This window comes from Colius striatus, chromosome 1 (genome assembly GCF_028858725.1).
Source record: "Colius striatus isolate bColStr4 chromosome 1, bColStr4.1.hap1, whole genome shotgun sequence".
Taxonomy (NCBI): Eukaryota; Metazoa; Chordata; class Aves; order Coliiformes; family Coliidae; genus Colius; species Colius striatus.
In genome coordinates, this window is record NC_084759.1 from 64,954,428 (window position 1) to 64,979,294 (window position 24,867).

Here is a 24,867-nt window from a genome sequence, read left to right on the forward strand (position 1 = left end):
GAGAGGACTCCTGCACTCCACAGCACAGATTCTTGCAGTAATGAGTAAGTCGGACAAAGTCATGGAGAGGCAACAAGAAGAGGAAAGGATGGCTAGGAAAATGCTGATGACAAAAAGATGGTTTTAATTTATTAACTGTAGTTTCTTTTATTTTAAAAAAATGGACTTCACAGCTGTTTCTTCAGTGGACGTTACGTTTATGTTGACCACAGCTATTTAATAGTCTACCACCATCAGCAAAGTTTACTTCTCATATCCATATGAGACTAACACAACAAATTATGTCACTTTCCAACACTCAGAACAGAAATACAGTTGGACAGAGTTTTTCTTTTAGGGTGTAATTTGGGGAAGGAATTAGTAGCTTTTACTCCAGGGATAAAAAAACAAACAATTGCTTTGTAATAAAAAGAGTTTGTCTAAAAAACTCACACATTTCAGAACTACCTTCTTTGTATTATTTTAATAAGAGCATGTTAACTTCCCTTTGCTGCTGAACTGTTCACAGCTAGGGGGAACAAATACATTTCAGAATAAGGTATCTTTTTCCTGGATGGCATTTGATAGCGTACTTTTTTCCAGAATCTTGTATTTGCTGAACAAGATTTCTTTGAGAAGTCCCCTTTCCATTGAATAGCTCCATGTTTTTGCTTAATGTATCTGATTGATTCTGGCATGCTTGTGTAGTCCTGTGTTTCATCCATTTCTATAAGAATCACTTGAATCCCATCACGGATGAGAGCGTTATGCATAGCTAGTTGTTGTTCAGAAGTATCTTCTAATAGGCAACAACTAGATGTTTCTGATCCCAAAATAATCATCAGTCTTCTGCTTTGCTTAAGGGTTTCATCAGCAATGCTGACCACAGCTGTAAGTAATGAAGGAACAATCAGAAGTTTGCATAGAAACTTTATAACTGATGTAAAATATGCCTTAATTTTAAAATTGCATATATATGGAACAGTGGCTAGCTCAGAGGACTGGTAGTTTTAAGGTCTTCACACTGTCATTCCAGATTCATGATGCATTGAATGAAATTACTGATAAAAAAATATTTTCTTCAGTCCCAAAGAGCAGACACCATTCAATAAACCTCAGTGACGTTATTAATGCTGCTGAATCCTCACTTGTTCATCACTAATATAAGTAGAGATCCTCATAACATCTGGACAAAATTTTTTGTAAGAAACAAACAAAAAATGGAGAAAATGGACAAGTGGAGAAAATATCCATTTAAAAAAAAACAGTTCCAACTTTGCTTTCCATAAACAGGCAGCTTTTAATTGTATATATAACCTTCTTTAACCTCATGATGTTCAAATGCAAGTGCAGAGCCCTGCACCTGGAAAAGAACAATCCCATGCACCACTACAGGCTGGGGGTGACCTGCTGGAGCGCAGCTCTGCAGAGAGAGACCTGGCAGTCCTGGACTCTAGGAAACTAAATGTGAGCCAGCAATGTGCCCTTGTGGCCAAGAAGGCCAATGGCATCCTGGTGTGCATCAAGAAGAGTGTGGCCTACAGGTTCAGGGAAGTTCTCCTCCCCGTCTACTCTGCCCTGGTGAGGCCACATCTGGAGTACTGTGTCCAGTTCTGGGCTCCTCAGCTCAAGAGGGACAGAAAACTTCTGGATAAAGGGACACCAAGATGCTGAGGGGACTGGAGCATCTTTCTTATGAGGAAAAGCTGTGGGAATCGGGGCTATTTAGCCTGGAGAAGACTGAGAGTGGACTTTATCAATGCTTATAAATTCTTAAAGGGTGGATGTAGAGAGTATGGGGAGAGTCTTTTTTTTCTGTAGTGTCCAGTGACAGGACAAGGAGTAATAGGCATAAGCTGGAACACAGGAAGTTCTACATGGACAAACGGAGAAACTTCTTTCCTATGCGGGTGAGGGAGCCCTGGCACAGGCTGCCCAGGGAGGGTGTAGAGTCCCCTTCTCTAGAGGTTTCTATAACCCACCTGGACGTGTTCCTGTGTGACCTGATTGAGGTGAACCTGCTTTAGTATGGGTTGGACTGGATAATCTCTAGAGGTCCCTTCTAACCCCTACCATCCTGTGATTTTAACCTGAGAACAATGTGCCAAAAGGCAACCTATTAACTCTACCAATTAAGGCATACCTTCTCCCGGTAAATCATCCCTTCCTATTATAAAGAGATTATATCCACATTGTTGTTCTAAAACATCAGGGAGTATTCTAAGAACAAAGGTTTCCAAACGATAGAAACTTCTTCCTCCATTGCTTTTTGCATACAGGACATATGCATCATAGATTTTCCCATCTAAAACAAACAAAAATGTTTCCATTAAAAACCAAAAAATCAGCAACATGCCTTTATTGCAAGGTTTCATTTTATACCATTTCAAAATAGTACTAGAGGGCTGAATCATCTATCTGACAGAGTAATGTCAAAGCTCTAAAATAAAGATAGATCATCAGTAACAGAACCTGACTTCTTTTCCCATTATGGAGGCAGATGTGCCAGCAATTGACCTCTGTGCAGGCCCTGAGACCTGCAGGAAGAAGCCTCCAAATACAGAGGTGCCAGGACATTAAGGAAGTGTCCTCTTGCAGGACTTCCTTCACTGCCTCTTCTGAAACAAACCCAACAGCTATTACCTCCAATTTTGTCTAACCATGAAAGACAGTGGAAAATGGCAATTCTGTCTTCTAATAATTCTATGGGGCAAAGGCAGGTAGAAGAAAAGGCCAGAAGGCTGCTGAGGTTTTGAGAGTCAAAACTGGATAATAAACAGGAACCAAACCAAAATTAGATTTAACACAACAAATTAACTTTAAAATATAGTCTTTCACTTATTTTTTTTTTCATTGGAACTCTAATAAAAGTGTTCTTGGAAAACTGAACTTTTAACCAGACATTTATTTGTTTTTCTTAAGAAAACATTTAGAACAGATATACATAACCATTATCTATCTCAATGTACCTATTCCATTTACTTTCAAGCCATGGGGAACTTCAGATGGTCTTAACTCTGAGTGCTGCCACACAAAATATCTATGATGTTGCACAAATTCCAACCTTTTCACATCTGTACAATGTATTTGTCTATACCACAGCAATCAAAACACGTAAGAAGAGTCAGAGAATAGAAAGCTACTAGTATTTTTTCTCTTTCACATCTAAGTATCATAATTGAAAGCCTTTAGAATAAAAATTATGAGTAAAATTGAGAAGTTGGGGGGAAAAAAAGAAAATCAAAAAAATTAATCTCTGAGAAAATGAGAATCTGATGTGCAGTATAAATATTTAATGCACATCTTCAAACAGCTAGTTTACGGGATGTAGCTCTGCTGACACCTATTGATCATCATCAGAGTGACCATAAATCTACGTGTAAAAAACCAACAGAAAAGTAAAAAGCAACATACTAATTTGAGAATAACTTGGGAGTTCTCTTTGACCTACCTCATCATAACTGCATTCAACATTATGCAGAATTTGTTACCTCAACTATATTTTTTACCATATGACTGAAAAAAAATCCCCTCCACTATGTGTCTTTGTGTGTATCTGAAAATTTCTCAAGGGAATGCCACAAACATTCTACTAAATTCACCAGGACTATTAGCACCTCACACTTCAGGATGAGAAGACAGTGTTTCCAATCCATGCTGTACATTCTAAGATAATTTCTTACTGTTTTTTTCTTTTTTTAAGTGCTTCTGAAATGTAAGGTGAGTACCTGATGATATTAGATACTCTGCATGTGATCAGAAACGTGGCTGCAGTAACACAAAGTCTGTCAAGAGCCATTCTCATCAAAGACAACTTCCCAAAGTGCTTCAGTACAGCTTTTATTTACCATTTAGTTGATGGGTAAAATATCACTAATTTGAAGAGGGATTCCCAGAGCTTAATATGACTAATACATAGTTCAATAGAATTAATCTCTTATATAATATCCTGTACATCAAGAAAATACATATATAATTACTAAATCAGTATTTGCTGGTTTACAGCAGATAAAATACAAAATTGGGGATCAAATAGCCTTCTCTTTGGAAGAATGTGTGGTTTTCTTAAGATTATTCCAAGTACTACCATTCTATGATTCTATGATAAATAATCACATTATTGCTTAGAAGTAAAGGCAAGTAAGAAAAAAATCAATAGGCTAATTACAGTAACATACCTGGTCACAGTTACATACCTTCCTTAGTTACAAAGGCACAGACAGAATTTCGGTACCAAAGCACCAAGTCAATCTTGAAAATCTTGTAGATTATTAAAATAATAAATGTTAAAACTACCAAAGAGACAAGCCCTCCAGTCAGCCATCTTTGTATATCATGAACTGCACAAAAAATATAAGAAGATTGGTTTATAAATGTTGGATTTTTTTTTCAAATTGGATCTTTCAAACAAATGTAATACCATCTGATCTAGGTGGACCTGCTTGAGCAGGGGCGTTGGGCTAGATGATCTCTAAAGGTCCCTTCCAACCCCTATCATTCTGTGTGATCACAATTTTCTCATCCATCTACTTATTTATTAATAATGATAAATACATTACTACAGTAATGCACAGGTACACGCATACATACTGCAAACTTTAATCAATCTCTCTTCTATCAGGAAATTATATGAGCATTTTGGTATCAAAACCCCTTCTGCAGAAGTCAAAACAAACACATGCCGCAAAAATAACAGCATTTCTTACCTCCGTGTTTTAATATAATATAGGATGCGACCTGCCCAAAGGCGTTTGAAGCTTGACAGATAAATGGCTGTTCATAATCTTCACTATTCACTTCTGAAATGATCAGCTTCACAGAATGCATGGGACGTCCATCAGAAGTAGTTTCATCCCTATTGAAAAGGTGACAGAACTGTGAAAATCACAGCTCTTTCTGGAATGGTTTCATCATTAACAACTGCAGCACAACAATGGCTGTTTCCATCTGCAAATGTCAACTACATTTGGGAATAGATGAGCAACTACATTATATGAAGGAAACCTAAACAACAATCAGGCTTCTGACTAACATTTAGCATAGATGTTGAAAACTTCAAGATGTTATCTTATCTGGAGCTCTGTTTTCCCAAAGGAATATACAGTTTCTATAGGCCAAAGTACAAAAGTATACCTCACAAATCTAAGCAAACCCTTGTTACAAGTTTCCTAGTCCCTGTAAATTGGGTGGAGAGAGAGAAATTCCAGAGTTTGATAGGACACAGTAAGAGGGCATGGTACAAGGGCATCACCTTGTGGTAAAGCAGTGCTGGGTCAGGGAGAACAAAAGCAGTGACCCGCAGCAGACAACTCACAGTGTGACTCCAGCTGCAGGAACTGGAGTCTGAATTGCTGCTTCAACCCATGGATCAGGACAGACTTTTAACAGCTAAAGTGTCAGGCTGCACCATTAAGAGACAGAGACTATCCTCCATACATTGTACAAGAGCCCATAAGTATTTATTTTGCTGCACATTCAGTTAGTTGTGTGTACCATGATGTGCGAACTAAGCAGCTATTTAACCAACAGCAAAATGAGGAATACCACTACTTTGTTAAAAGTAGATCTCAAGTGCAAGAATAACTAACTAGTCTACTTAGCCAAGCACTATTCTTTGCTGAAAAAAAAAAAAACTAGTTACCATTTAAAATGCAAAATAAAAGCTTGAAATATATCATAAAGGGCATATACAGGACCATATAAATCACTAAGGAAAAACAGTACAGTAATTTGAACATTGAAACAAGGAATGAATGAATCAACATCCCTATTACAAATGACTAATGCTTGCAAAGGTGACCATTTAAGTGCTAGGAAGTAGAAGAAAAGAACATTGCTTTTATGATTTCAATCCAGTGGCTGTGTGCCTCTGCCATTGTTTATGGCATTAGAATTCTTTATAACAGTACAATATATTAGTTTTGTATTGGGTTTTCTCTTAGTGAGCCTTCAAAGAATCCAGAAGATTTTTTTCCCCCTTGTTTTTATCATGAGGATTTATTTCTCACAACTATACTCTTACTTTAAAGATACCATCCTCATTTCTTCATCAGTTTCTTGGTCATAATGCTTGAGAATTTACAAAAATGGGTTTTTTCTTCATAGCATCACCATGAAATGACAGATGACAAAAAATCTGCAATTTTTAGTTCCCAAACTGTCATACCTAAGAAACTTTCTGATTGCCTTCTGCTCTAATTTTAGTTGCTTTTACAAGTTCTCCTTAACCCACTTTTCACTTTCACCTTATCTGTCAGTTGCCTTCCTCATGCTTTATTCAGTCCAAGTCCGTCTGACTCTCAAACCCCAACTCATGTGTGGAAATCTGTCTCCCTTCTCACCTCTCATCCCACTGAGCTTCAGCACAAATGTTTTCAACAAAGTCTTCCGTCAGCCCTTTAGCTATCTCAATTACATTTCTCTAACCTGGAAGTCTCAGTTCCTCCTGTGAACCATAGGTTTGAGCTCTTTCAGCCTTTCAGAGAAGGAGATGCAAAGGGAAAGAAGAAAACAGAAGAAAGAAACTGAAGATCATGTGCCTGGATATGCTTGATCCAACTTAAAGAGGCTTCTGCCAGGCCAGAGCCTGCTCAATAGAAACTTTATTCTAATTATCAGACTGTAAGTCTGCAAAACACCCTTTCTCAAGGTTGGAAATCAAGAGAGATTTTTACAATGACCAAAAAAGGCACAATCACGTGTGAAGTTCACATGCCTACTATGTTTCAAGTTTCTACTTCAAAGCAGAAAGTGAACTGGAGGAAGCAAGTGTTAAAGTTTTTTAAAAGAAAGCTATTTAGGCAAGTGAAAAATATTGCTAAATACTTTAATGTCAAAGAGAGAAAGTTCCACTTTGGTTGCCAACACAGTGTTTTCAAATCTGGAAATATACTTACTCATAGGGGCTTGCAAAAATTCTGCTCACATAAAATACATCAATATATACACCGTTGCCTGTCCAAAACACCTGATACCCATCAGCACCTGTTGTATTGCAATCCACTGTAACCTGTGAGCCTACAAAATTGTGTCACAAAGGGAAAAGTTAATTTCCGTACTCTAACTATAGTCTATACAATTCTGTTACAAGCTTCATACACAGACCAGCTAAGGATGGTCCCACACCCTTTCAGAAAGTTACTCTAGCACAGGGTCTATATACTTATTGATCTTCAGGCTCAGAAAGAGACTGGTAGGATGGAAGACGCTAAATTGAAGAACATATTTGCTGCCCTCAGAGGCATTACTTTCCCTGCAGATTCAAAGATGGATCTGTTCTTAGAATCTCTTCCAGAGCAATGAAAAGCAACAGATGTAACTGAGAAACATTCAGGTTCCCTACAATTTTCTTTTAATCTAGACAAGTAAGCAACACACCTTGTCTCATTCCCTCTCACCCACCCTCTCATTCCCTCTCACCCACATCTCTTCAGGAGATAAACATAGACAAACGGAGCTGGTCACTGAACTAGTTTTTGTCCAAAAATAAAACCAAGAAAATACAGAATGTGTCATTCCTCAAGTATAAATTTTCACTAGGATATAAAATTGTATTTTCTTATAGAGAAAACTACTTACCAAGTTCCACTTCAATGGAGTTGTTTCTTGGATAAGATATTTCAGGGGGCTTGTTTGGTGGGCTCACTAACCAAAAGAAATAAAGTGGGTTTTTTTCAGAAAAACTGGGACTTTTGTAGTCTGTTCTATCCTCTACAACTCAAGTACAACATAAAAAACCTCTGTTATGGACAAGGTTGTCAGCAATTATACAGTAGACATCACTCGGTGCTGAAAGTATCATATCTCAGGTAGCTGTTACTTCTGACCTGAAGCTAAACTATTCTTTACTCCACTTCTTTCAAAATGCAATGCCACACATTTCCACAAACTCATAGTGGAGTGGCTCTTCCATGCCACAAAAATCCTGTAATATTGCACACACAGGTGCTAAGAAGGGTATCATAGAAACATAGAATCATAGAATGGTAGGGGTTGGAAGGGACCTTTAGAGATCAACTAGTTCAACTCCCCTGTTCAAGTAGGTTCACCTAGATCAGGTCACACATGAATGTGTCCAGGTGGGTTTTGAAAACCTCCAGAGAAAGAGACTCCATAGTGTAGCTTCTGCCAGGGCTCCCTCACGCTCACAGTAGAACAGTTTTTTCTTATGTTTAAATGGAATTTTTTGTGTTCCAGCTTCTTTCCATTACTTTTTGTCCTGTCACTGGAGACTAGGGAAAAAAATGATGCCCCAACTCCCTGGGTAAATATCTACAGTATTGTCCCCATGTAACCTGAACAGCCACACAGCAGCCCACAGATAAAAACTGGAGATAAATACTTTTAGAGTGCAATCAATCTAGTTTAGACTTTTACTATTATAAAAGGGAAATTTAATTTCCATACTAAATAAATCCCAACTCGGAGGGTCCATCACTGAACACACATACAATTTCCATCTGTCTCAGGCAGCTGTAGGATGTCTTAGAAATGCTTTAGAACATTTCCTATCAGATATTCAAAGTTCAAGGAAGTTTCTCCAAGAGATAAATTAACAAAAAAAAATCATAGAGCATCTTGTTTGATCCCCTAGTGAAGTAGACAGTATTGCTCCACACATAGCCTTCCCTTCCCCTTCTGAAAACTGTCCACACTATTGTCTGGATCTTGAATCATCATTTTTAATGTAGACTTGCTTAGCTGGAGTCTTTAAAAACAACTGAGCTGCCTTCCATTGTTTAAGGCAAAGGAGTAACACAATTTTGCCTCTAATGAGGAGTGGGAGCTGAAATTACAGAGAGAAGTTCTAGGGACAGATTCTAAGACAAGAAGGATCATTTCATTGGACTTGATCTTATGCTCCTCAGTTTATTCACATCATATACATATCATATTATATGAATGATATTCATAAGAATATTATATTCATATCATACACACATATATACATAAATATGAATGAATATATATATATATACATGGACAAAATATGCAAGCACAAAAATAAGAGACTATTAAATAGCAATGCAATCTTTTAATAAACCTAAAACTGTCTTTCATCAGCTGTAATGTGAAAACAGCAGTTGGTATTTCATACCTTGATAGAGCACAGCCTTTTCAGTGATCCAATATCAATTTCATAATGCTGTGCTAGCAAAGGAGTTCATGTTTTACAGCTAGGCCTTCTTTTTTTTGTTTTGTTTTGTTTTGTTGTGCTGGTGGCCCCCCAGCATAAATCAGGGTCTACTGAGCTAGACACTCGATATCAGAGAACAGCAGTTCTTGTGCTGAGGAGCTTAAAAGCAAAAACAGAAGAGACAAGTTTGAAGGAAACACAGGATACGCAGAGTCAAGACACTGCTATAATTTGGGCCAGTTTATAGTTGGTTGTTCTTGCATCAAGAGCATAATGTAGAAGAGAGGGAAGATGAGCAGGAGAGAGTGTGCAGGTACAGCAGAAAGTAATGTGCCTACCAAGCCTTACAGGGCACCTGTTTAGGGACCTTGACAGCTGGTCTTGGCAGCAAACCTTTCACATGCTGCATCTTTGAACAGAGGAACAAATCTTGAATGCTGTGGTAACAACAGACAAAAATACATAAACCCTCAGTCAGCCTTTCTTTCCCTCATATTTATGGGAAAACTAGTAGCCCTAAGCATATCTATCCACAAATTGAGTCTCTTAACTTTAGTCTTTAGAAAATCAGACAGAAATTTGGAGTAATTTCTATGAACACAAACACAGTGAAATTATCTACTTACCTTCTACAATCAGACTAATGTCTCGTGAAATATTATATCGTTTTCCATTGTAGATGTACATTGTTTCGCATGTGTAATTTCCTTGATCATGTACAGTCACATTCAAAATTATAAGATCCCTGTTTAAGATGGCAAATCTTTTCCCTTCCAGCGGCTGGCAATTCTAAATGTGTGTAGAGAACTCTGTTAATTCATATCACTATCTCCTTCCACAATTCACCTCTCTTTAATTCAATCTCAACTTTCAATAGACCACAGCATAAGGATGGATGCCTTGCAGAGGCTAAGGGAGAGTGAGGTCAGGGGAATAAAAAGCAAAACATGCTTCATTTTGACTCTGAGTTTACAATTCAAAGATATGCCACTTCTTACAGAAAACAACTTCCAGCCTTATAGATAAGAAAGTGAAATGCAAGCATCAGGATTTGTAAAAGTATTCATTAATGAAGAATCACTCAATAATTAGACTGATTTTTTTTAAGTGCTTAAATACTCCTAGTATGATATGAATCGCATGGGAATGAGGCAGGACTGCTGCAGAAGACACCAAGTTTTCATAGCAGAAAGAGCCTCTAAATAAGTGTGAATACTATGAAATTACATTTATTTAATGGAACAATACTGAGCATACCATGGATATGCCATCTCTCACAAGTCTTTCACCACAAAAGAAACTCATGATGATGTGATTTGCCAGCAGGTAAAAAGATATCACTTGTCAGATATGTGGGTTGACATCTTTCCTGTATCTACACTGAATTTTTACATTATTCATCAAAAAAATCCATATATATCTTTAAAAGACAAAAAGCCTCGATCCTCTTCCAATTTGTTTTAAAAACATTCTTCTTCCATTTACAATAAATCTTTCATTTTTCTCCTACAATTCACAAAAGCCAACGATTTGTATTTTAAATAACGGACAGTTATAGGAGAGTACAAGACAAAGCATTCTCACCTTGTACCAATGAACAGGATGAACATTCTTCTCATTCCTGAAATAATCCAAGTGTGGACACACAACCTTTGCAGATGGTGATGTGAATATCACCTGCTCTACAGCAAATTTTTCATTTAAGCACAAACCATCTATCCTCTCAAAAACTGTTACTTTTGTACTCATTTTCCTGAAGCTTGTCGAATTCCTGCAATTAATATAACATATTTAAGTTAACCTATTTGACTTGTTTTCCAACTCAAAAATATTGTATTCTTTTGGGAGAAGAAAGAGAGAACACCAAGAAGTTTACGGTTTCTCTAATAGATTTACTTTTGCTTACTAGGAAAAAGAAATCAAAAATAAACTTACTTTTCCCAGCCTAAAGTTAATTTTTGTGAATGCACTTTCCCTTCTTTATTAGTATTTCTCTTCTCCATTAGTATTTCTCTTACCCCGAAAATTCTACTTGCTTTCTCAAAGCTATTCACTTTCCAACTAATTTCTGTAACAACGTAGATTTAATTTTTTAACTTTCACCTTATGACACATTCATAATCTCCAGAATCTTCCAACATTGCAGGAAGAAACCAAATTAAATTCTTCTGCTGATGAATTCTGGAAAGTTTGTCTCTAGGCACAGCTGTTTGGTTACCAACTTTATACCATGTTACGTTGTAGTCTCCACTTTTCAAGTACTTTTCCAGTGAACACTTAATAGCAAGAGGCTGCCCATCAGGCACAAGACTTTGCCTCAACATCACATGATAGGCTTCACATTTCTCTAAAGGAAAGAGATAAACATTAAAGAAATCCTCAAATGCTGTAAAAGGATTTTCTGAACTCATTTCTCGATTACATTAATAAAGTTCATTGGGGTTTTCATCTCCATTCTCATGTCATTTACTAAAAATACAATTATAATCTTTTATAGTTGAGAGTACTACTCAGTGATATACAGATACAGTTATGCCACTGTAATGAAATGTTGGTTTTGAATGCAAACTTTACACTCAGTAGAACTTCTTTGTTTGCAGCACTGTCATGTGTACATTTTAGTTGATGTGCAAATTACTAAAGTACTTGTATTTCTTCAGTCAGTTTCATGCACACGTACACAAAACACACATATTTCACATTTAGTGTTTTGATCATTAACTTCACTTAGCTAGTCAAAGTAAGTCTTCAAGACAGGCTATGTTTTCGGTACACAAATGTCCTAAGAGGGCATTGAAGAGAAAGTTGCTGTTGCACAAATATTTTTTATATGGATATTTCAACTCAATCATACAAGCATTTGAAGAGGAATGATGACAAGCACTTACCCATGAGCTCATTTTCTTTTCTCTTGAAAAGTGATACATATAGGAAAACAGTAACACCACGAGGGTTTGGTGGTTTTTTTTGTCAATATGACAAAATAGGCACCATAATCACATTCCTGAGTCAGTATTATATTTATCTGACATTCCATCACTAAACTATTAAATATCCAGACAGTCTCTTCATAGTGAGCATTAGTTTTGACCACCAAGGGACAATTTTGTGTCACCCACAGTTCTCGCCGTCTCATTATATATCTTTTCCAAATTCCTTACAAAAACATTCCATAGCTCAGACATCTGTATTTAACACTCTGTAAGAACTCTGATGGTTATGAAATGCTGTGGCCACAGATACTGATAACCTCCTTCTGGCACTAAATGCTAACAGTCTGAAATTCTGTCTTTTTTTTTAATAGACTTATTGCCTCAGTTTCTCTGAAATCTCTCTCCCCTAGTGCTCTCCATTATTTCCACGAAGCAGGAAAGAATTACAAGGTACACACAAAACTGAATAGACACTAGAACTCTCTGCTAGTGAGGAGAGGGCAGACAAATAATCACCTTTCCATATGATTGCTTACTTAGACAAAAAGTAGACTACTCGTTGCATTGGTGAACCTTGCAGCCTGTCCATCCATGGGAAAAATAAACAGACAAACCAAACCATACCCAACACATTTCTAATCACATGGCTTGCTATAAACAAAAGGAATGGGAATTCATTAAGTTCTTCCTTTAACAGTCTGGCATTGCTGCAAAATTGCAGGTGGAATGACAAGATTATAACAGCAAGTCATCTGAACCATCTGAAACATTTTAAACATGAACTGGATTGCTGGTTGACAGCTGAAGGGCAGAAACAAGCAGCTGCAACTGAGTATCCTATCAACTGTTGAAAAATCTAGATGTTATAATATTGTCAAAAGGATATATTTTTCAACATGAAAAAACCCTAAGGACACAGTATGTAGAGCTGAAACTACAACTCACTTCATCTGTTTATACACCAGAGAGCTGTGCTGCCATTTAGTCAGACCTGAACAGGTTGGAGAAGTGGGCTGACAGGAACTCATGAAGTTCAACAAAGGGAAATGAAAAGTCCTGCATCTGGTGAGAAATGACCTCAGGCACGAGTACATGCTGGAGATCATTCAGCTGGAAAGTAGATCTGCAGAAAACAGTGCGATCCTGGTGGACAACAAACCGACCATGAGCCACCAATGCACTTTCATGACAAAGAAGGCTAATGGTGTCCTGTCCTGTCAGCAGGTCAAGGATGGTGATCTTCCCCTCTACTCAGCATGGTGAGTCCATATCTGGAGTACTTCTGGGCTTCTCAGGACGAGACACAGACTGACTAGATGACCTGTAAAAGTCCCTTCCAACCTCTACCATTTTATGATTCTATGATTTACTGGAGAAAGTCCAGTACAAAGCCACAAAGATGATTAAGGAAGTGGAGCATCTCTTATATGAGGAGAGGCTGAAGGAGCAAGGATTGCTCAAGCCTAGAGAAGGCTTGGGGAGTTTGTGCGTGGACCTTACCAATGTGTGTAAATACCTGATGGAAAGGAATAAAGAACAAAGAAGCAGGCTTTTGCCAGTAGTACCTACAGACAGGACAAGAGGCAATGAAAAAATTCTATCTGAACACAAGAAAACACCTTTTTACCATGATGGTGATCAAACACTGTTTAGAAGAACTCATTGGCATGAACATAAATTTGACTTTTACAGACATTTTCCCAGAAAATTTATGTTACCTGTGTGAAAAAATAAGTTTCAGAACATGACCTTCCATAGCCACCAGTAAACTTACCTGCAATAATTAAAGACAGAAACGCTGTTGTGATATTACACAAAAACAATGGGTTTGCTGTCATGTTTCCCTGAAAAAAAAATGGGAAGAAAACCTTCAGTGAGTGGTTTCCAATTTAAACTTCCATAATTTAAAATCACTATTTGCATTACATAGTTAATACAGGACACAGGATATAGAGTTGTCTTTGGCTTGTTTTGAGCCTGTTACCCTCTTGCTTTACCCAACAGCTCCTAATTATTATGTAACAAGAAAAAAAAAAAATGAGTGACTATTTCCTATTCAGCTTGTCAAGCACTTGGGATTTTTTACATCTCTAGCACACATCTCCCAAGTTTTTGCTTTCCCAAGCTACAGTCTTAGTCTAACTCTCCCTTTGATGGAATCTGATTTCATCTTTCTGACCATCTTCCCCATCCTTTCCTGTAATATCTCATTATGCTACAGACTGTCCAAGGTGAACAGAAGTTGTATACAGCCTTCAAATCACAAGCTCCACAGATTTATAAATGAAACCAATGATTTTTTCCTGTTTTTTTCCTTAATAATTTCTAATAATTTCTATTTGCTCTTTGAGTACTACTGATTATTGATCTGATATTTCCATGGGTCTACGTGGCAAAATGCCAAGATCTCATCATTGAGTTTTAAAAATCAGGTAAACCCAGTTAGGCACTGAGCATGTGATGTTAGGATGTTGCCCATATGTTTTCATTTTACATTTTCTTTACATTTATCTACAGTTGATTTCTTCTGCTATTATTACCCAGTTGTTCACTATCTCTTAACACCTCTGTGTTCTAGCCTGACTAGCTCTGCACTGTTGGCAAATTCTGCCACTGCAACAGTTTCCCCTCTGTCCAGATCATTAAAAATATACGTTGAGCAGAAGAGAGTTGCCTGATACTCCAGTACTGACCTTCCTCCACCTGAAAAATGGAACATTCATCTTTTATCTACTTATTTACACATGTGAGAATAAACATCTTATGGCAGTATGGCTTCATTGACACCCTCTGCTGAATGACTTTTGGAAATAAGGGCAGACCACACCAACTGTGCCTCCTGTATCCAGTGTGTTCACATACAGACGGACAATTCTAACACATTTCTACTATTTGAGCATCATTTGACTCCCGTATACAAAAGTCCCCATAATTTAACTTCATTTCCACTGGTTCCATCCTTTAAAGCAGTTTCTCTCCAGTTGTCTACTGCCAATACCAGGGGCTCACTGGACTCTGGTTTCCTGGCTCTCTTTTGATCAGTTGAGAAGGATGAAAAGCATTTCTCAACTTCTGATCTTTTAGTCCCAAAGCTGGGTGAAATGAGAAATTTACAACACAAGAACACAAAAGCATCATCCAGCTCTGGTGCTTTGTTATGGATCATTTTGCTCGAGAACTGCCTTGTACTGACTTTTCAATTTAACACAGATCCTTCCATGGAAGATCAGTCATAAGAAAAAGTGCTGAAATCCATGCTCTGTCAAGGTGAATACAATTTTTTTTTTTTTCCCTTGATGTGTTTATGGCCCATCCCAAGGTGGGTTGAGGAGAACCCCTCCTGTTGTGAAGAATCTTTAGCTGATCACCAATTACTACAACAGTCAAAGATGACACTTCCGGCTGCTGTGTCTTACTTCATCAAACTGACTCAGAAGCTTGCATTATATTGAGTCATCCACATTACTTCTTGCAGTGCCTGATTGCTTCCTTCTTACCCTTCTCTTCCCTCCCTCATTGAAAATTTCTGCTCAAATTACCAGGCAAGTCTTTTCATGCCTGGCTGTAAGAAGGAATGAGCGTATGATTCCCTACAAGAATACTGAGCGTAACAAGAAATACACAAAACTTTTAAAACACTGGAAGAGGTTTACATGTGTTTGTACAAAAGCTTCAACTTTTCCCACTAATTAAAATGGACAGTAACTCTTAAAATAAATAATTTATTATTATTATTTTAAAGAAGATGAAAATACTATAATGGAAATCATTTTAAACCAAGACTGAACAGACTCTACATATGACCAGGCATTTTCTTATGACTTCTGTGAATTGCTGCCTCTCAGAAGCTCTGTTCCATTACAGCATTGCCTTACTCCAGTGTTCTGTCCCACATATGCTCTCTCACGCAGCCTTGTGCCCCAACACCAGCAGTATTTTGCTACGTTCTGAAGGAAAGCCTTCCTGAATCCTACTTCTCCGTAAATTCAATGTTCTTTCTATCTATTTAAACTTATAACTTGCCCATTTGCCAACATGGAATAACCTGTAAAAATAACCTGTGTAAAACCATACACATGAACTGCTCTGAGGAGACCCTTTCTTGTTTCTGACTTCACAATGAAAAAACTTCCATTTCTGAGGAAAGGATACCCAATAGTAAAATTAGGCTCTGCACTGTGCATGCATTCACATAATTCATGATGAAAATAACAAACATATGAGTGCAGAGTCAAGCACAAATGTTTTTTCCTACCACATTCTGCCATGAAAAACAGCTAAATTTCTCCCATTTCCCAGACATTTTGTCCACATCTTGAACCTCGATGTGTGCAATCGATCTGTGGAGCTTTACCACTCAGGACAGAATTCAACTGGAGTTATCTTTGACCAAATTTTCCAGAGGGGAAAAAATTCCACCTGAGGCCATGTCCATAAAGTTTCACCCTGAAAGAAAATATTTGTATCAATTTAAGACTAAAAAATTATAGGTATCTGAAAGAGGTCTTCAATGATATATACACTTGAGTTACAATTACAGCATCCATGACAGTACATAGTAAAGCCTAATTCTCATTAAAATCTGTCACTAAATTGATTCAGCCAACTTTTACTTTGATCTCTAGTCCTTTCAAAGTTGATCTACTAAAAAAAAAGAAAATAATCTCATCAGACCTTTGAAGAATCATGGTTTTCTCTGATTTTTGCACATTTGTAGCACATTTCCTTTGAATGTCTTATTCAAAAACACGGACAGATTAAAACATGCAGAAGTCCTGTTCTCAGAACTGAGAGAACTGACAGAAAGTCAGAGTATCACATCATTTCTCTTACATAAGCCCATGAACACTTTTGATCTTGGAAAAAATGACTACAATGAATACATGTATACCTTTATTACTGAGACACACTTTACTGGTTTATATCTACTTTTAACATTATATATATTATATATTACATATATATGCAATATTACATTATATAAGCAATAGATTTTTGTACAAATATTCGTGTTACCTTGAATGCTTCTGTTAACTGAAAGGTACATCATGCCTCTCCAAGAGAACTTATTCAAGCATCTCACTTTCAGTCTAGGAAGAAATGATTACAACAAATAGATGTGTTACTTCGTTACTGAGGCATACCTAACTAGTGCTGAAGAGCTGAGTTAGCTCCCCTTCCCCTTGGGATGCAGTTACAGCCTCGTGACTATCTCGAATAGTCATTTCTCCATGACTAGCTTGATATACCTCAACAGGAATGGTAGGAAAAACATTTTGTTCCATATTCTTCATTCAAATTCGTACATACTCCCGGAAAGACTCACTTGGAGGGGGCTGTCGCTACTCGTCGGGACAGGGCTCGCTGCCGAGGACCCTCCGCAGGGCGCGGCGGCCTCCCGGGAGACCCAGCATACCTGACGGCCAAGATTTCGCTTCAAAGACAAGACGCTATCACGCTTTCTCTCGGAAACCGAGCCATAGCGCACGCGGAAGAAAACGCTGATCTTTTAAAACATCTTTCCCTCGCAAACTGTCCCTCACTTTCCTTAAAAGACATCATCTCGCTCTCAGCCACCTCCCAGGCACCAAAATGGGACATGGGCGCAAAGTACGACCATCGGCGCATCTCTACGGATGTCGCCGTACGGATGTCGCCGTCCGCCCCGTCCCACGGCCGACCGAGAAGAGCGGTCCCCGCCACACCTGATCGTTCCCCGCCGCCTCCTACCCGCTGCCGCCCTGGGCCACTCCCGGCTTTCGGCGGCGGGCGCAACCCTTCTTCCCCCGGCCGAAATTACCACGGTGGTCGCTTCGACCCTTGCCGGCTGCCCCCGCCACGAAACTGCCGCTCAGCTACTGGAGAAGCCCTGCCAGCCCGCTCCCCAGCGGAGCAGGCAACCGGCGCTGAGTGCAGGCAGGTTCCCTCAGGATGGACCAGCGCCACGGGGAATCCCCTCTGCTGCCTACCTGCTGCCGGCCCGGCCCGGCTCTGCAGGGGCGGAGCGAAGCGGGGGGAGTCCCCAGCTGCCGGCTCCTAGAAAGCCCAAGGCAGCCTGTGAATCGCAGCGAGGTTGCCGGCGCTTGACCCGTCCCCCGGGTAGCTCCTGCCAGCGAGGCCTCACCCTCGCCGTGACGGTCAGGTGTCCCCCGCGTGAGGGCTGTGCCGGGCCGCGGTGCGGTGCTGATTAAATCCGGGCTGCGAAAAATACCGCGTTTGAGCAAAAGCCACTTTCTCTTGAAAAAGGCGGCCGCCTCACTTGAACCGCCGCCCGAAGCGCCGCCCCCTCAGCCCTTCGCTAATGCATCCAGGGCGCGGCCTCCGCCCAGCGGCAGGCGCGGGGGGAGCTGGCAGCAAGTCCTCCAAAGCATTGCAAAATTTAGCGTGACTGGCCACTTGGTTCGGTTTGTTTTCTAGTACGGGCATCTGTATGCTTCCGTAGTTGAGTTGACCTTGTCACTGGAAGAGCAAGATCCCCTCAAGGCTATGGAGGCTGCTGGCAGGAGCATCTCAGGGACATCAGCTGTTATATTTGCTTCTTCAGTAGGCTACTTAGCTTGGTCTAAGTTCAACTTACACTGCCACATGGCACTGAGATACATCACTCCGAAGCTTAAACATACAGGTTTAGACCCATGTAGCCCTTAAGTGTTTACCTGCAAACCCAACCACTGTTAAGTTTTCCTGACATTTTTTTTTCCAGATGTTTCTTAGCGTGTGGCTGTCTGGGAACAGTATGTTCTCTCTATTTTATGTTTCGTAGTTCTCAGTTTCATTTGCATGCCACAGCTGGAGCCAGAGTTCTTCAAAGCAGAAGTTCTTCCAGTGGTGAATCAGATCTGGGTATTTTTAGGGCTGTGTTGTCATTTACTTATTGACTAACTACTAAAATAGATGGTAAGGTAAAGGAAAGCTCTTTCTTAGGTACCTCTCAAAGTAGGCAGCAATCATGAACCTTTTAGAATTATCAAGGTAGATGTTTTCATTATTGTTAAAAATACATCAGAAATGCATCTCCTAAGCAAATTACAAGTATATAAAAAAAACAACAAACCCATGCAGAATAATCCAGATGTGTCATGCTCCTTCCACCCTGATTTTTCATTCCACTTCAGGCACTTCTTTCATTCCACTTTCTGATACTGTTGTATTTACCAAACAGAAACATGTTCAACCATTCTGCCCACTCACCATGTGGTGGGCACAGATAAGCAAAGATGAGAGATTACATATGCCCTACTATGCATGCATTTGTCATCCTCCATCAATGCAAGGTAGGTAGTGCTTGTTGGAGGCACGGTGTAACAGCTCCAGATATTATGCTGTTGGGAACGCGTAGATAATTCATTAATTAATTACTAGCTCAGCAAAGACAGCATGTTTTATGTAACTAGCTAGTCTCTCTGTGGTCAGCGATTCTATCCATATTTCATTTGGGAAGGTTTCTTGTGAACTCACTGCATTAGGTCAGGTAATTTTTATTCAAGATTTCTAGTTTCTGTGTTGTTCAAGTGCACCACCAACAAATATCTGTTAGATAAATCTGATTATAATAAAGGCAAGTCAAGTGTTCCCTAATCTGTTGTCATGGTTTGACATAACAGCCTTTTCTGGTAAGGGGGAAGGGGCTGCAAAGTTGCTCACAACTCTCCCCAGCTCAGAGCCAGACCCACTTCTGGGGCTGAGCCAATTAGACGCCTCCACGATCACTTTTTAAGAAGAAGCCGGAAGGGGAGGTGTCTTCCTCCATCTTCTTTTGCTTCTTCTGCCCCTTCTTCCTTCTTCTGGCTGGTGGTGGTGCAAGGAGTAGGAATGGTGAGAGAAACAACCATGCGGACTCCAAGGTCAGTGATGAAAGGGAGGAGGTGTGCTGTAGCAGAGACTCCCCTGCATTCTATGGAGAGAACTGGTGAAGCTGAGATTTATTTTCATTTCTTTAAAGACCCCGAGCCAGGGACAGTGATTTTGGCTGGAGGAGGCCTTGTCCCGAAGGAGGGGCCCTTTATCACTATGGCCGGAGCAGGCCTTGTCCCGAGGAAGGGACCTTGCAAGTGCAGAAACTGCAACCACGGTGAAGAATCCACGTCAGAGATATTCACCAAGGACTGTGTCCCGTGGGAGGGAACCTGTATCGGCAGAAGCTGCAGCTGCTGGGAAAAACCCACACCAGAGAAGTTTGTTAAGGACTGTGTTCCGGGGGAGGAACCCCGTGTTGGAGCAGGGGAAGAATGCCAGGAGTCATCCTCATCTGAGAAGACAGAAGCAGCAGAGCCCATCTGTGAGAGACTGACCACATCCCCCACTCCCTGCCCCCCTGAGCCGTTGGAGGGGGGAGGAGGTAGAGATATCGGGAGCAGTGAGCTGGGCCCGGGAAGAAAGGAGGGATGGGGGAGGGAGATCTTAAAGTGCTGGTTGTAATTTTCTCATCATCCTACTCCCTTTTTGCTTTTATTCTGTTCTGTCTCTTGTAGAATAAACTTTCCTACTTTCCTCTCTAAGTCGAGTACTAGAGTCTGTTTTGCCCAGAACCATAATTGGCAGTGAGCCCTCCCTGCCCTTGTCTCAATCCACAACAATCTTGCTTATCTTTTTACTCCCATTTCGCTGGGTCCTCCGCCATCTTAACGAGGGTGGGGGTGAATGGGGGCACCGAACGAGAGACTGTCGTGGTGCTGTTGTGCTAGCTGGGCCAAACCACGACATCTGTTCTACTACAGTTTTTCTAGAGGCACTGATTTAAAAATAAAAATATTTTTGAAGAATTTATTTCTGAGTCATATATGATACGAGTTCTGCTGTATGCAGTTCTGTGGGGTTTTTTTCTCCTATCTTCATTATAATAACTAATAGTAAAAAGATGTTTCTGTTATAAAAGGTGTTATTAAAATGTTACCAAAATGAATAGGTAAAATGAGAACTATTCAATCATTCAGCTGTTCAGTGACTGATGTGAATCAGAATTTAGTAAAAACACATCATAGTAAAGCTGAAGGAACGTCAACTGAAACGGCTGGATTTTATAAGACAACAAAATACACAGAACATGTCAGTTAGCAGAAAAAAAACCTGGAGGGAAGTGAGTTGTCTGAGGAAAGTGGGGAATGACAGCAGCCTGCATGATCATTTAATGTGGTCACAAGGAACACTTCAAAGCAGACCAAGAACCACCAGCTCTAGCAGTGCAGAGTTATCAAGCAGATAACTAATCTGAGTTATCCAAGCACCCACCTTATCAAATCTATACAATGGAATTTACTTTAAAAAGAAAAAAAAAATCTACACAAGCAATCAGAAGTATTTTGACTCATTAAGCTCCAAGGTCGAATGTTCTGGTGTAATTAGCACAAGGAGGGCTCTAATGCAACTCATCACTGTCATCTTTGAAAATGAATTGCATCAGAGCACTCATCATGCCACGGCTTACTTTTCTTTCACTGTGAAGGTGATGGAGCCCCGGCACAGGCTGCCCAGGGAGGTTGTGGAGTCTCCTTCTTTGGAGGTCTAGGTGGATCTAGGTGAACCTGCTTCTGTGGGGAGGTTGAACTAGATGATCTCTAAAGATCCCATCCAACCCCTACCCTTCTATGATTCTATGATTCTGCGACTGATGAGATGTTGAAAAAAGGCTACTTCTGTGCAAACATAGAGACTGGACTTGGGGGTAGCATTTAATATATTTCATTTTCCCCAAATGTTGCATTTGCTGAATGAAGTATCACTGTGAAGTCTTTTTTTTTTTTCCATCAGATGGCCTCATGCATCTGCTTTATTTATTTGATAAACATTATATGACCAATGAAGGGATAAAGGTACCTGCAATAAACAAGTCAGTCTTCTTGAGTTAGAAGGAAATCAGACTGAGAGAGTTGACTTAGGTAGGGATGGGATGGAAGTTGCCTGGGCTGAATTTAGACCTTGTTTTTCATTACTAATGACTTGGTTTTCTACATCTTTTAGTTGTTTCTCCAAAATCACCCATATGCATTAATTTATACTACTGACCACTCGTCCTTTTCACATACATTCATTTCCTTCAGCATATATGTGTGTCTGCATTAGCATTTTTGTTAGGAAAAGATGGATCGAGAGCTGGCTGAATGACAGAGCCCAGAGGATGGTGATCAATGGCACAGAATCGAGTTGGAGGCCTGTGGCCAGTGGAGTTCCACAGGGATCGATTCTGGGGCCAGTCTTGTTCAACATCTTCATCAACAACCTGGATGAGGGGACAGAGTGTACCCTCAGCAAGTTCACTGATGACACCAAACTGGGAGGACTGGCTGATTCCCCAGAAGGCTGTGCTGCCATTCAGCGGGATCTTGATCAGCTTAAGAGTTGGTCAAAGAGGAACCTCATGAGGTTCAACAAGGACAAGTGCAGAGTGCTGCATCTGGGAAGGAACAACCCCTTGCACCAGTACAGGCTGGGGGACAAACTACTGGAGAGCAGCTCTGCAGAGAGAGACCTGGGAGTCCTGATTGATAATAAGCTACACATGAGCCAGCAATGTGCCCTCATGGCCAAGAAGGCCAATGGCATCCTGGGATGCATCAAGAAGAGTGTGGCCAGCAGATCAAGGGAGGCCTTCTTCCCCTCTCCTCTGCCCTGGTGAGGCCTCATCAGGAGTACTCTGTCCAGTTCTGGGCTCCTCAGCTCAAGAGGGACAGGGAAGTGCTGGAGAGAGTCCAGCACAGGGCCACCAAGATGATCAAGGGACTGGAACATCTTTCATACGAGGAAAGGCTGCAAGGAAGTGCGGCTGTTTAGTCTAGAAAAGAGGAGACTGAGGGGAAATCTTATTAACATTTACAAATATCTAAATATCTAAATGTCAGGAGGTTGGGACATCCCTTTTTTCTATAGTAGCTAGCAACAGGACAAGGAATAAGGGGATGAAGCTGGAACACAAAAAGTTCCATTTAATCATAAGAAAAAACTATTTCACTGTGAGGGTGAGGGAGCAGTGGAACAGGCTGCACAAAGGGGTTGTGGAGTCTCCTTCCTTGGAGGTCTTCAAGACCCACCTGGACATGTTCCTAGGTGAACCTGTTTCTCCAGAAGGATTGGACTAGATGATCTCTAAAGGTCCCTTCCAACCCTACCATTCTATGATTCTAAGATGAGAGCTCTTTTAAAGCTGATCTTCTCAGCTCAACTCCTCACACTTTGTATCATCAAACAATCTTGGAGCCTAGGGAACAGATTTATTTGGATGAGACAGAACTTGAAGACAAGCTCAAACTATTTGGGCATGTTATCAGCAGTACCTTAGAGCAGTTAGTCTGAAATAGTCTCTTAAAATACAGATTGTGTGGACATCAAGTCCTTCACACCAGTTGTGTGTGGGGTAAGGGGGCAATGCTTACCTTGTAAATGCTACTATTGTAAAGGCAATGACAGCATTCAGTAAGCTTGTGGTTTACCTGTTCCTGTTAAAAAGTCCCTTCTACGTGAAAAGAGATGGTGGTTACACTGTACCTTTAAGACATACAGAAGTATATTTAGGGCAAAATTATGTGGTTTGTGACCACAATCTTACTTTCTGGTTTTGGCTGCAATACATATTTATCATATATCTTTCTCATCTAAAACTGAACAAGGCAAATAAAAACATAACAGAATTTTAAAGCCTTTTAAGTATATTTTCCTACTATCTCTACTCTAAGCTTTATTGCACAAGATCACTTTGATGAAGATTAAGAACATCATTGCATATACAAGACTCTTAAAACTACACGAAAAATATCAAGAAATGTAAACACAGGTGACTATTTAGATACAGTTAAGGCTGAATAAACTAGGTTGTTTGATACCTATCATCCCAAACCAGAATATTAGGAATGTCTAATGTATCTAAATGTACTTGCAACGCTGATAATGTAATTCCATTTTACTAATCAATTCCACTTCCTGTTTTAACACTAAGCCAACTAGTTAGCATTTACATGTTGCAGACATTAATCTTACAAGTCTTACTCTGAATTTGTAAATATAGTAATCAAATGCCTTGTAGCTACAAATCATTCACCAGTAGAGCATAGGAAGGAATTTGTACTTCTAGCGGATTTCCAGCAGAAAAGCCAGGCATACTTCTTATGGCAAAAACTATCTGTTTGTCCCTCAGATAAAATGATTCATCAGTTTTCATGCTTCCAACAAATTTACTTTCTCCTACTTTACCTGAAGGTTATAAGGCTTAAAATTCAGCCAAGGGAATCTGTCCTGGAGAAAAAAAAAATAAAATTAAAAAAAAAAAAAAGAAATTGGACATAGGAGTGACTTGCAAAACATTTGTTTTCAAGATCATAAGCACAAGCACTGGTAAAAGTTGAATGGAGTTTAGCTTCAGAAGGTAAATTAAAACATTTCACAGAATCGTAGAATGGTAGGGGTTGGAAGGGATCTTTAGAGATCATCTAGTTCAACTCCCCTGCAGAAGCAGGGTCACCTAGATCATGTCACACAGGAATGTGTCCAGGCAGGTCTTGAAGACCTCCAAAGAAAGAGACTCCACACCCTCCCCAGACAGCCTGTGTCAGGGCTCCCTCACCTGAACAGTGAAATAGATTTTCCTTATGTTTAACAGGAACTTTTTGTGTTCCAACTTCATCCCATTACCTCTTGTCCTGTTGCTAGATACAACAGAAAAAAAGTGATGCCCCAACTTCCTGATATCCACCATTCAGATATTTGTAAATATTAAGGAGATCTTTTCACAATTTAATAAAGTATTCTCTAGCTATAAAAAGAGCCAATGAAATAGGAATTCTATATCATTAGAATGAGCAGAAGAATTACATATGTCCACAAAACTATATT

The 24,867-nt window shown here is 39.7% G+C and overlaps 1 protein-coding gene across 2 annotated transcripts; it reads right to left on the minus strand.

Annotated features, from left to right (window-relative positions):
- Positions 1 to 214: 214 nt before the first annotated feature.
- LOC104549953 (interleukin-1 receptor type 1) lies at positions 215 to 18,207 on the minus strand. 2 transcript variants are annotated; one of them, XM_061988489.1, is made up of 13 exons: positions 18,018 to 18,207; positions 17,065 to 17,138; positions 16,304 to 16,494; positions 13,823 to 13,892; positions 11,219 to 11,462; positions 10,700 to 10,886; positions 9,742 to 9,904; positions 7,558 to 7,623; positions 6,876 to 6,996; positions 4,686 to 4,834; positions 4,176 to 4,319; positions 2,123 to 2,284; positions 215 to 868 (listed from the first exon to the last, which is right to left on the minus strand). In XM_061988489.1, exons 3-13 carry the CDS (start codon positions 16,349 to 16,351, stop codon positions 477 to 479), a joined length of 1,746 nt encoding a protein of 581 aa, XP_061844473.1. In that variant the 5' UTR covers positions 16,352 to 16,494; positions 17,065 to 17,138; positions 18,018 to 18,207; the 3' UTR covers positions 215 to 476. The 2 variants fall into 2 exon arrangements, with proteins under 2 accessions (XP_061844473.1, XP_061844474.1); XM_061988490.1 differs by lacking the exon at positions 18,018 to 18,207 and adding an exon at positions 17,849 to 17,938.
- Positions 18,208 to 24,867: the final 6,660 nt, after the last annotated feature.

Coding starts and splice junctions, on each gene's coding strand:
- LOC104549953 (XM_061988489.1), bottom strand. CDS start 16,351: ATGTCTGGGAAATGGGAGAAATTTAGCTGTTTTTCATGGCAGAATGTG. Junction 4,320..4,685: donor TATTATATTAAAACACGGAG/GTAAGAAATGCT, acceptor TTTTTTGTGCAG/TTCATGATATACAAAGATGG. Junction 2,285..4,175: donor TGCCTTTGTAACTAAGGAAG/GTATGTAACTGT, acceptor TGTTTGTTTTAG/ATGGGAAAATCTATGATGCA.